Genomic DNA, 11,665 nt, shown 5'->3' with positions numbered 1-11,665 from the left:
TTACGCTTCTTAAAATGCAATGCTTCATCATACTGCAATACTTTATCATTTTAATTCAAGACTTAACAATCGAATTAATGTCTGGCAAATTCATTTTCAGTTTTTCTTATATTTAAATAACATAATATTAAAATTACAGACATTCTAAAATGCTTTGAAATTTTTATAAAAATAAAACTTAAAATCGCGTCTGGCACATAGTTAGCAACGTGAAAAATGTCTGGCAATACAAAAAGTATGTCAGGTAGACGTATTTAAAAAGGAAAAATCAAAAATTACGCTTCTTAAAATGCAATGCTTCATCATACTGCAAAACTTTATCATTTTAATTCAAGACTTAACAACCGAATTAATGTCTGGCAAATTCATTTTCAGTTTTTCTTATATTTAAATAACATAATATTAAAATTACAGACATTCTAAAATGCTTTGAAATTTTTATAAAAATAAAACTTAAAATCGCGTCTGGCACATAGTTAGCAACGTGAAAAATGTCTGGCAATAAAAAAAGTATGTCAGGTAGACGTATTTAAAAACGAAAAATTAAAAATTACGCTTCTTAAAATGCTTTTAAAATCCAGGATTTTTACCTGGACAGATAGGATGCGCACTAATGAACGCAACCACTACCGCCAGCCAGATTGCCCAGACTCTAACCGGAAGTGCAAGAAGGAAGACATATCACAAAATCAGCTGACCTAAAATTCTTTTTTTTCAAACGTTGCTACCTCCCGTACTAATATATTTATACCTATTAAATTTAGAAAGTCTGTTAGATCAAAAACAGTTTAAGGGTTCAACCCAATTTCTGGGTTCGTAATCAACAATTTCACTTTGACAAATTCTGAGAAGCGACCTTAATTGATTAGTCTATTAACTTTAAACGCCATTTCTTAATTAGTTTATCTCTTACACATTTCTATAAGTTAAGATTGTGTAGAATTTTACCTGCTTATATATTAAAAATCTTATGTCTAAAACAAATATTTATATAGGCAATAGTCTCTATAATAATATGCGTCTCGAATTCCATTGAAGTTGTAGAACTATGAACCTAAATAAGGCACGTATTGAAACGCTAAATATAGAAAAGAATAGGAGCTGATAATACCGATTTAACTTACTTGACAAATATTTCAGTTATCGTTTCGCTTGTAGTAATTGTCGTCAGTCACGCTTCTGCCCTGATGTATTCTTATTTTTAAGTTTCCTTGAGGCTTAAGCAACGCGTGAATAACTCAGTTGAATGATATAGATACCAGAGAGACGTAAAATACGTCAGAAACCCTGGTGGTAGCACCTTGTCTAGTAATAAATAGGGGCAGGATTGTATTTCTATAAATATCTTTATACATTATGTAATACGGCTTTAATGAACAATGAACCGTAGCGGTTACGGTTAATGAAACATTAGTTTTCCATTTTTTATTATTATTAAGCTATATAATAATTTCTCAAGAATATTGGTAGACTTATTTGCAATCCTTAATTATCCAAAACGGCAATTACAATGGATTACGATATTTGTTTTACCTGCTCGGTCTTTAATGTCTCTAACCTCCTATCTTATAGCGTTTCTTCTACGAGTTGATAGACATATTAGAGGCCCGGCCCATCTGGAAGAAAAAGCAAGAAAGCAACATTTGTAAATAATAAATTATTTTTAGGGTAAAACTCCTTACTTGTCACCAGAAATGTCTTTATTACATGAATGGAATTAAACCGTTTGTTGCATTAATACTTCTGAAAAGTTATCAAGAAAAGATTAGAATCTAGAACTCAATATCTGCGCCCTCGACATACGTCCATGGAACAGATTTTTTATATTTTTGAAAATTTATAGCCGCTCCCCACACCGATGAAATATACATTATATTTTTTTTTTCTTTTTATTATCTAAACTTCGCAACTCAATAGGTCTCTATGACGCTCGAGTAAATCTCCGGTTAGCATCGTGGGCTCACCTACAATTAGTATCTATAGATATAACTCTAATGGAATTTAATCTGATTATTTTAGTCTCATTTAATTGGAAAAATATTATATTTTATATTTCCGTATGTAAACTCGTTGCAACAAAAGTTAATTAACTTTTATGGTTCATCATTTATCAATACGCGTGTCGATTAATATTATATCAATGGCACGTGCAAAATAGTATTTCTCTGCAATCTGTAATACTGCATTCATTCTCATTATTTCTATTGAAATAAGATTCAAATTTTTGTCTTCGTTCAAATAGAGAGACAACGAGAACGAGAGCACATAGTTTTTATTCTACGTCAAATCGCTGGCAGCTTTTCTCTTACGGCCGCTTTCTATACTCGATCTATAATCTAAAATAATTTCCAATCTTCATTGTCGATATAATCCAAAATTATTTCTATGATAATAGTGATCATAAATTACAACCAAAATGACATATTCCTAAATTAATAATATCTCCTTTACCGAGGAATTGAAGTAAGAAAACAATTGGCTCATAGTAAATACTTAACCGCCTAATCGGCTTCATTCGTCCACAGGACTTTGCTTCATCACCTGTGGCATGTGATCTTGTCTCTACGTCAATGACCCACTCATTACGTCTTATCGAGCAGCACTTACACTTACTGGCTTCAACCAGATGAAAATATAAATATCGCTCAAGTCTTCTTCACTATCGCGAGTACGTGTCAAAGTTTAATGCCGTCGTGGAAATTATCCATAAATTATAATTATGTATAAATTATATCGGCATATGGCACGCGAAGAGCTTTCTGCTTGTTCTGTGCCTTCTTATCTGCACTAAACTACGGATTTAAGTATTCAGTTATTCGAAAATAATGTCAAAAAGAGTTGAATGTTTGTTATAATGCTGACAGCATTATAGTTCGTAAATGTTTTATGTTAAATTTGAAGCCAAAATAAAATTAAACAACGATTATATAAACATTGTATATTTAAATAAATAATTTCCTCGTGAGTTAAATTTACATTTAGCATTATTGTTAATTTTCCTTAAACGATATGCGAATGCGTATCGGTGAAGCTAATAAAATGGATGCGCTTCAACAATTACATTTCTCCTATGGAAAAGGGATTATTTAAATGTTAGCTAATATTTGTGAAAGCGGGCAATAGATAGGTTGCACTATCTCTCTATGAACGCTCTACATGTCCCAGATGAATATCTCCTGTAACATTCCCAAAGACTGCAATTGCGTATCGTTCGCAGCCGTCAGGTCGACGGTCACGTACTTGGCCGCTTGCAATATTTTCATACAGGACACATTTTCCGGGGCTAATTTCTGATACAGCTGAGCGTAGAGAGATTTAGCGCATTCGAAATTGAATATCAACGGGTCTAAAATGTCCGCTAGGTCCGTTTGCTGGAGAAGGCAACACGCGTGGGCTAATGTCACGCAGAGCTGAAACAAAACGCTCTTCATAGATTACAAAATAACACACAAATTGGGAATGAATACATACAATAGGGTACACAAAAAGTGAACCCAAGAGAAATAAATGTCGAAGCCGTACCTGTTCGATCAAATGGTCCTTATGCTTATATTCGGAGAAATCGTCGACGTTGGCAGCGTTCTGCATTGCCTCCATCACCCCTCTCCAGACGAGGCAGAAATGCACGTCGAAGTGCGCCCGCGTCTGAGGCGCACGCAGAGCGACCGCCGCGTTTATTCGCACTTTCAGGTTCTTGCACTCTTGCGAGAGCGAACAGAGGTTGGAGAAAACTTGACTCTGGAATGACAACCAAGGTCACCTCGTGCGCTACACCTTACTTTTTAATATACAGGTAGGTTCTAGCCTCCTGATCCTGACACGTCTTCTGTCAAGTTTGAGGCGGTTTCCACACGAGGAGTGTTTTTGTTTTTGTTTTCCAAACAGTAAAAAATACACAAGTAAAGATAACATTATTTTTAAAGGTTTACTAAACCTGGAATTAGTAGGTTTAGTATTTTTCATTGCCAAAATGGGTAAAATCTGTCCCTTTTTCGGTGGAGAAATTTTTTAGTAGCAACAGGTATGAAAGGTCAGAATTTTACGGAATGTAAAATCAGAGTAAAAGCGTTCGACAAACCAGGCTTCAGAAGATAAACCACTCCTTATATGAAATTGTATTCGTTTTTACAACAAACTCCCAATGGAAATTAGAGAATTATCACTAAATAAAGACTAAATTCTCGTTAAACGTAAATTAATCAATAAAGCTTTTTATAAATTTGACCATAGTTAAATTATCCTAATCTTTAAGATTGATTTTCTCCAGTTCAAACAATTTGTATGACTCAGTACTTGTCGCTGAATAAGAGTGGCAGAGAGTTTCTCGCCCGCTCTACGCTCTTGATTTGCGAACCGGTAGTAAATGTATATTTAGAATCAATTTATCATATTTTCTGTTGCCGTTCATACAATAAGTGTACATGTTTACCTATATGAATAAATTTATTTTATGTTAGAGTTACGATTACCTGCCACCCACTAAAACTCGTGAACAGAGTATTATTTTTCATAGCGTTTCCTATGGCGTAGCAAGCGTTCCAGCGCACTTTCATGTTGCTGACTTTGCTCGCACACTCCACTAACTTAGATATGGCGACCTCGCAGAGGGGCTTCATTTGAGAGCGCTTCGAAAGGTTGTCCTCTCGAATGAGCCGAAGCATGTTTCCGAGGGCTCGGGTGGCATTCATTTTTACCTGGCAAATAAAGAAGAACAATAACTCGAACGCCAGGCATACAAACAAAACGAAAGTCCCGCTTCGGTGAGATATCCACCTTATCGTTATCGTCGGCGCACTGCACGCTGACCTCCAGCAGACGCAATAATAGGTCATCGTCTATTCGCTCCAGTTCCGGGTCATCCCTGTGCGAGAGAGAACCGGATTTATTAAAACTGAATTGAGCTACTATTGTGAACACGATGTATACCAAAAAACGTTTAATCGGGCCCAGGGGAAGAGAGCAAACTTCGGCATCTCGGGTATCCGAGATCAAAGTTTAATATCGACCGGCTAAAATATACCAAATACCCTAACACGGCTGAATGTAGCCAATGGTCCGATTCATTGACGGAGTTTGATTGAGTAAACATTTATCGTATTGAACCGCAAAAAATTCCACAAATGGAAAGGTCGAGTTTCATCTCAATGGTGTCAAATTCCGCAATCGGCATTCGCTCATACGAATCACGCGTCAACCGAGTGATGTTCGAAATCGTTAATTGAAGCATTTAGAGACATTGTCCCCCGGGCTCACGTGGAGATCGCTAAAAATATGTTACCAAACGGAGTGCGTCATTTAATCGTATTTATAAACATTTAATCAAAAACAAAAGTATGTAATGATTTTCCTCTTTGAGGAAGTTTTGTTGAAATGAGTTTAAAAAATAAAATATTGTTGAACATTAGTAGCTTTGTTTATGTCTGAATGTGTATTGCGTTTTTGGCTTTTGTGTACTTGTAATTGTTTGGATATTGTTCAGTGAGTAGTTGTAGGAATACTGTTGAGCAAATAAATAAATAGATTTTGTTCGCACGATCGTGTAGGTCTCACATGTTAAGCACGAGGGCGTCGCTGAGATTGGCGAGGGCCCAGGCGGCTTTCGTCCTGACGACGAGAGCGGTCTCCGTCAGGGCCCTGAGGATGTTCTCGCCGCAATCGCTCACGAAGCACACGTCCTGCGACCGATCGATTACGTAATTATAAGGAGCCGGTCGGCCGTCGCGGGCGAACGGAAATAGAAATAAAAATAAACATTGTATTCAATTTGTTTAGTCAATTGTCAGGGATCGGATATCTTCGGTTTACTTTCCCTACAAATGTGATTATTATTTAAAATATTTTACCGAGGATCGATGATTTATTTAAAAGATGTCGAGATAACTAATCGCATGAGTATCGTGAAGTTATATCGGTCACCTCTCTGAGCGTCCGGTACATGACGGCCATGGCGAGCGCCCTGACGGCGGCCGCTCTCACGCTCGGCTCTTCGTCGCTGCACGAACCCACCAAGAGGGCGCAACACACCAATCGCGTTCGGCGCTACGATAATAACATCCATATTACTCTTACACATTGCTTATAGAGAAATAATACTTTTCACAATATATGACAAAAAATCAGTCATGCATTTGGGTAAGAGAAGTGTCATTCCTGAAGTCGTAAGTTCGAGCCCCGGCCGGGCCCCGTTCAACACCAATCTCTGACTATGTGCGCATTTAACACTCGCTCGCCCGGCGGGGAAGAACGTGAAGTAAGTTCCTTGGACGGCGTGTATCGAGCACAGAAGGCAGACCGTCTGCTTGCCTACGAAGAGATGACTACGAAACAGATACAGAAACCTGAGGTTCAGGCCAAGCGTTGTATTAAAAGGCGGTATCGCTAATTTTAGATTTGCATTAGAAACTCACGGGCAATTCCTTGAAGCACTGCTCCCCAATATTAGCGATGCAGTCACATGCGACGACTTTGGCGGCCGAACTGTGATGGGCCTGCAGCACCGAGCACAGCGGAGACGAGAGCTTCTCCCACATCGACACGCGTCGGGCCAACGGAGGCAGCTCGTCTACTCTCGTGTACTCTGAAAAAACCAAACGCTTTACCCACGCGACCCCCTGAGGATTATTCGCCATATCTAAATAACGAAACGTACCTAACTTCTGCAAGGAGTCCCCGATTATGCTGACGAGCCTCGCAGTTTGGAAGACCACATCCTGGTGTTCGTGTTGCAAGAGTTCGTGTAGAGTGTCCGTCACGAAATCTATTCGAGGCTTCAGCAGCAGCGGTAGATGGTGAAAGGCCATCGCCGACAGCACTTGCAGAGACTCCAGCACGACCGGTATCGGCGACGGACTGCAGCTCTATAATTAAAATTTAAAACTTAAATTGCCTATTTTAACAATTCTGTGCTAAACCGCTGGAAGGCTCGATAACCAAAAGATGTTGAAGGAAAACCAACCCAAAATACGAGTTGATAATTCTTAATTAAGTTAGTAATTATTTTTTGGGAAACGGGATACTTTTGTTTGATAAAATCCCAGAGGCTCTTTTATCTCTGCTTTTTAATAAATTTAAGAAATGTATTAAACAAAAGCTGTGTAAAAAGGCTTACTAAAAGTTAACGATGATCTAGTTGATAAAAGGGCCTGGGACTAGTGCTAGACAGGCTACTTCTAATTAATTTGCGATATTTCTTTTAAAATAAGTGTTGTTTGTTGATTTGCTATTTTAAAAGAGTACCGAGAGTTCTACACTCTCTGTCTTCTTTGCCGATGAGTAGGGATGTCTACCTATTCAAATTTAATGACGTGGAATAAGTGATACCTGCATCTTATATTCCATAATAAACATTTTATTTTATTTCTTACAATAAAATATATATGTAATTATAATATAATTCAGGTAATAAAAAAAATGTGTGCGTGTACTAGGTGTACACACGTAAGTGAAACTTCTTTATGACCTTATTTTTCGAAAAATGATCTACTATATGCAACTTTACAGAAATTGGTTAAATAAAGTTAAATTAGATAAAGTTTAACAAAAGGCTTTTATTATCATAGACATGAATACAAATACAATTATTTCATTTTAACTTATTACTGTACTACTATGTAGTACTAAGATTATTACAGAATTTCATTAATTGTAATAGAATTATTAGTATTACTATCTTTATGTTATCGTTATTATATATTTTTGTTACTAATGGCTTCGAATCTCTTCGGATCAACCGTGGTAGGGACAAGAAAAAGATGGCGCGTAACCGAAAAATGTGACAAATGTGTGTAAATTTTTTTCCAACGCCGATAATGAAGTTTGACTTCAAAAAGCAACATGGCGCGTAACCTGCTATAAAATTTCTCCCATACGTCGATAAAGAAGTTTCACTTCAAAAGATGGCGCGTAACGGAAAAATGTGACGCGTAACGAAAAAATGTTACAGTAAATTTTTTTCCAACCCCGATAAAGAAGTTTCACTTCAATAAACATTCTACAAATAGTACCATGTTAATTAAATATTGGCTAATTTACATAATTCTTAATCACGTGAGAGCCAATTTGTTTTACTCACAATTTTGTCTAATCCTCTGAACTCCCATCCTAAATTCTTAAAACAAATATCCAAAATCCAAATGTCGAAGTAAGTCTCTCTCGTGACGAACTCCTCGTCGACGTCTTTTTGCAATTCCTCTTCCGAGAGCAGTTCATCGTCAGAATAGCCCTCTTCGAAGTCGTCACATTCGTTGGAAGCTTTATTCTCTTTGTCCGACGAGACCGGCCTCGGCCTTACGTCTTTTTGTATAACCTTAAGTACTTCGTCAATTTTAGGGTCGATCGACAGAATACACCCCATCGTTATGAGAGCCCCGACCTGCAATGTCACCTCTGAGAAAAGAAAAATTTTAAGTAATACAATATGTCGAGTGACGTTTTAATAATTTATTAAAAAAGCGAAATCACCTTTATGAACAAGGAACTTCCTAGTACAGCTGACCAACTCGGCGATCAGGCCGTCCTGCATCTTATGGTAAGGCGTGGCCTGCACCAAAGCGGCGCAGCACTTCAACGCCACTAGCGAAACGACCTGACTGCGTTCGCATTTCAGTATACAGGCTAGAATCTTATGCATGCGCACGACTAAGTAGCCGAGGGATACTGAAAATGGTATAAATGATGAATTTGATTTTTTGCTGAAAGGAAAACTTGCTTTTAGATATTTCAAGAAATTTGTTAAATTTATATTAGTGAAGCTTTATATAGACAAATATTGAAAAAAAAACCACTATTTTAAATACTCGTAAGATTTCTCACCTGACTTCTGCCTGACCCAAATAAATCTTAGACCCGGACAACAAAGCCAGTATGACACTGAGAGTACTGGCTCTGCTGCTGGCCACGGGGTCCGTGACGACACTATAGGCCAGGCTCCTTTTCGAGCTTTCTTCTCCGAGCCAATTGTTATCGTAGGGCGAGTTCGGTAACAGAGCAAACCAATAGCCGAACATTTCTCGTTTATCCTTTATCTGCGGATTATATTTCATTCCGAGTTATTATATCGCATATATACATATACAACATAATATTAATAATTTTAAAGATCACCTTGAATAAAACCAGGAATAAATTGGAAGCACTCTGCCGTACCCTAGACTTTAACGCGACTAACTTTGCCTCCCTGCTGTTCTCCACGTCTGACATATCAGAATCACTGGTCAAAGTCCAACAGGGCCGTGCTTTCTGTGAATCTAGATAGTTTTTGCTGGCCGGTTTGTAAGCTGAACTATTTTCAAAATTATCAATATCTTTCAACAAGCTTTTGTCAGATACTGGGATTTCTTTCTTCAAGCCCTCTATAGCATTGTTACGATGTTTTCGAACTTTTTGTTTCTGAAAGATTATTCAAAAATTAATGTAATGATTATCTCAGGGCAATATCATATTAATAAAAATCAGTATACATTTAATCATTTCTATAAATAAAGATTATTTTATGATATTACCTTGCCTCCTCTAACACCAACCGACTTGACTGGAGTAGCTGCAATGGTTTGTTGAGCAGGCATTATTTTTTCTGGCCTACTGTTCTGTTGTATAAGACCATAGAGAATAAAATACTGACTAATCCCCATCAACTCTGGCAATGGAATGTCTTCTCCTTGATAGTTAAAATACACATGAGACAGCACTCTTAATGCTGAAATTACAACCTGAAAAAAGCAACTTTATTTTAAATATATATATTATAGCACATTGATTTCATTAGGTAATTTGTACATACATATATGCTTTATATGATAACCATGTTTTTTTCAATATACTCACCTTGCAATATAAAAACTCATCTTCATTTTTCACAAAACCATTCATTAAATATTTTATAATGATCAAAGAGATGTTTTGTTTTATATCCATGGTTATTTCACATTCATTTTTTTCATCAATTATTGGCAATAAACATATAATGCATTTTAAAACTAATAGTGATATTTGTAATGAATTTTGAGAAGTCAAATAAATTCTATTTTCAACATCTATATATTGGAAAAGTAACCCTTTTTGTCCAATTAGTTCATTAATAAACTAAAAAAAATTAGTACATTATTAAATATTTCTTTCTAATAGTTAATTTACTTAATGTCTAAAAATGCAAAATGCTAATTCTGTAGAGAATACAAAAAGCACATATTTTGTACTATCTTTAACTTTTACATTACCATAAGCTAAGCCAGAACTTTAAATAATTCAATCAACCAGAACAAAAGTAGTCTCATTATGCAAGCATTCTGTTTCCATAATGTTATAACAGTAATACCTTTTGTCCAATATGTACATGAGAATGCAAAATACATTGCATATTGTGTAGTATATCAGGTAATATCAAGTCTGGGCCTGTTTTAATACAGTCTAAATGCCAAGAAACCACTTGCAACAAATATTCATTACTTAAAGGTATTATTTGCTTGGTTACAATATTGGTCATTAAGTGTGATGCTTTTGCAGCTAGAGCTTCTTCAGCTGGTTTTATGTATAAACATATAATTTTAAGTAAATTAGCAGCATCCTGAAACATATGTTGGCATGTTATTCAAACTAACTATACTAAAGGTAAAAATATCAGCCTTTAATTATTCAATTTATATGCTCACTTTTTACAGGCAAGCAATGTTCTGAAAATATACAGGCAATAATTCCCATATTATTAAAGGATTATAGATATAAATTTCCTTTTTTAAGAAATTTGCAAGACATTTTGTAGAATATTTACTTACATTTATTCTAACACAGAGTTGTGTTTTGTATAGCTTTGCATTTAGCTCATCAATTAGGGAATTAATAATTCCTGCATTATGACTTTTGTCAGGTAATATATTGCAAAGTTTAACTGAAACTGAAGAAAACTCTTCAAACTTGCTATGATTCATTTTTGGTAATTCTTGAGGGAGATGCTGTTTCAGATCAGAATGTAATAATTTCACTTAGAGGCTTTAATAAAATGAAAGTGTCATTAAAATGAAATAACTTGTTTGTATTTACTTGTACTTTTGTGTAAGAATATATTTTTACACTTAAAAATTAAAATCTAGAGAAACTGAAAAATATTAGGTAAATAATAAATTATTTTAATTTTTACTATACAGTATACGTCAATAACTTACATAGAGAAACTATCTAGTATCTATAGTCTGTATTTTAATTTATAGTATAAGCTTATATCACAGATTACAATTCTTAAATGTGGTATGTGGTTAACTGATCGTTTAACCGCTCGTCTTGCGACCGCCCGTATATCAATTATCAACCGCCAAATTTGCGAGCGATAATCGCTACCGCGACGGCTGCCTAACCGCACAAAACTCCGGTCTCGTGAGTTTAAAAAAAAAAGTTTTAACTCCATTCTGACACAGCAGCGGGCGCGGGTGAAAACCGCTTCGTGAATTCATAGCCTTTGATTTACAGGCTAAGAAAAAAATATCAGATTGGTATAATAAAATTGCAGATTAACAAGATCACTCTTGCAAATTGCATTTTATTAATTAAGTGTAAATCTAGCCCAAAAATACACGTTTACCGTCAGTTCAGTCAGAATATCAAAATACCTACGCAAAGTAATATTTCTTTTTTTCCCTCCATTACTAAAAAAAATGTTTTAACTACTTTAGCTATT

The 11,665-nt window shown here is 35.8% G+C and overlaps 1 protein-coding gene across 3 annotated transcripts; it reads right to left on the bottom strand.

Annotated features, from left to right (window-relative positions):
* Positions 1–2,923: 2,923 nt before the first annotated feature.
* On the bottom strand, positions 2,924–11,106 carry LOC125053892 (HEAT repeat-containing protein 6). 3 transcript variants are annotated; one of them, XM_047655502.1, is made up of 17 exons: positions 10,770–10,886; positions 10,647–10,667; positions 10,313–10,561; positions 9,823–10,080; positions 9,501–9,707; positions 9,103–9,387; positions 8,812–9,023; positions 8,461–8,690; positions 8,072–8,385; positions 6,650–6,857; positions 6,408–6,577; positions 5,917–6,039; positions 5,551–5,675; positions 4,774–4,861; positions 4,470–4,694; positions 3,523–3,738; positions 2,924–3,425 (listed from the first exon to the last, which is right to left on the bottom strand). In XM_047655502.1, the coding sequence occupies exons 3-17, from the start codon at positions 10,478–10,480 to the stop codon at positions 3,153–3,155; spliced, it is 3,102 nt and encodes a 1,033-aa protein (XP_047511458.1). In that variant the 5' UTR covers positions 10,481–10,561; positions 10,647–10,667; positions 10,770–10,886; the 3' UTR covers positions 2,924–3,152. The 3 variants fall into 3 exon arrangements, with proteins under 3 accessions (XP_047511458.1, XP_047511456.1, XP_047511457.1); XM_047655500.1 differs by lacking the exon at positions 10,647–10,667 and having other exon boundaries at positions 10,770–11,106; XM_047655501.1 differs by lacking the exon at positions 10,647–10,667 and having other exon boundaries at positions 2,924–3,410; positions 10,770–11,106.
* Positions 11,107–11,665: the final 559 nt, after the last annotated feature.

Source organism: Pieris napi, chromosome 11, assembly GCF_905475465.1.
Source record: "Pieris napi chromosome 11, ilPieNapi1.2, whole genome shotgun sequence".
Classification (NCBI taxonomy): Eukaryota; Metazoa; Arthropoda; class Insecta; order Lepidoptera; family Pieridae; genus Pieris; species Pieris napi.
Note: the sequence above shows the minus strand (reverse complement) of the source record. Positions and strands in the feature narration are given on the sequence as shown.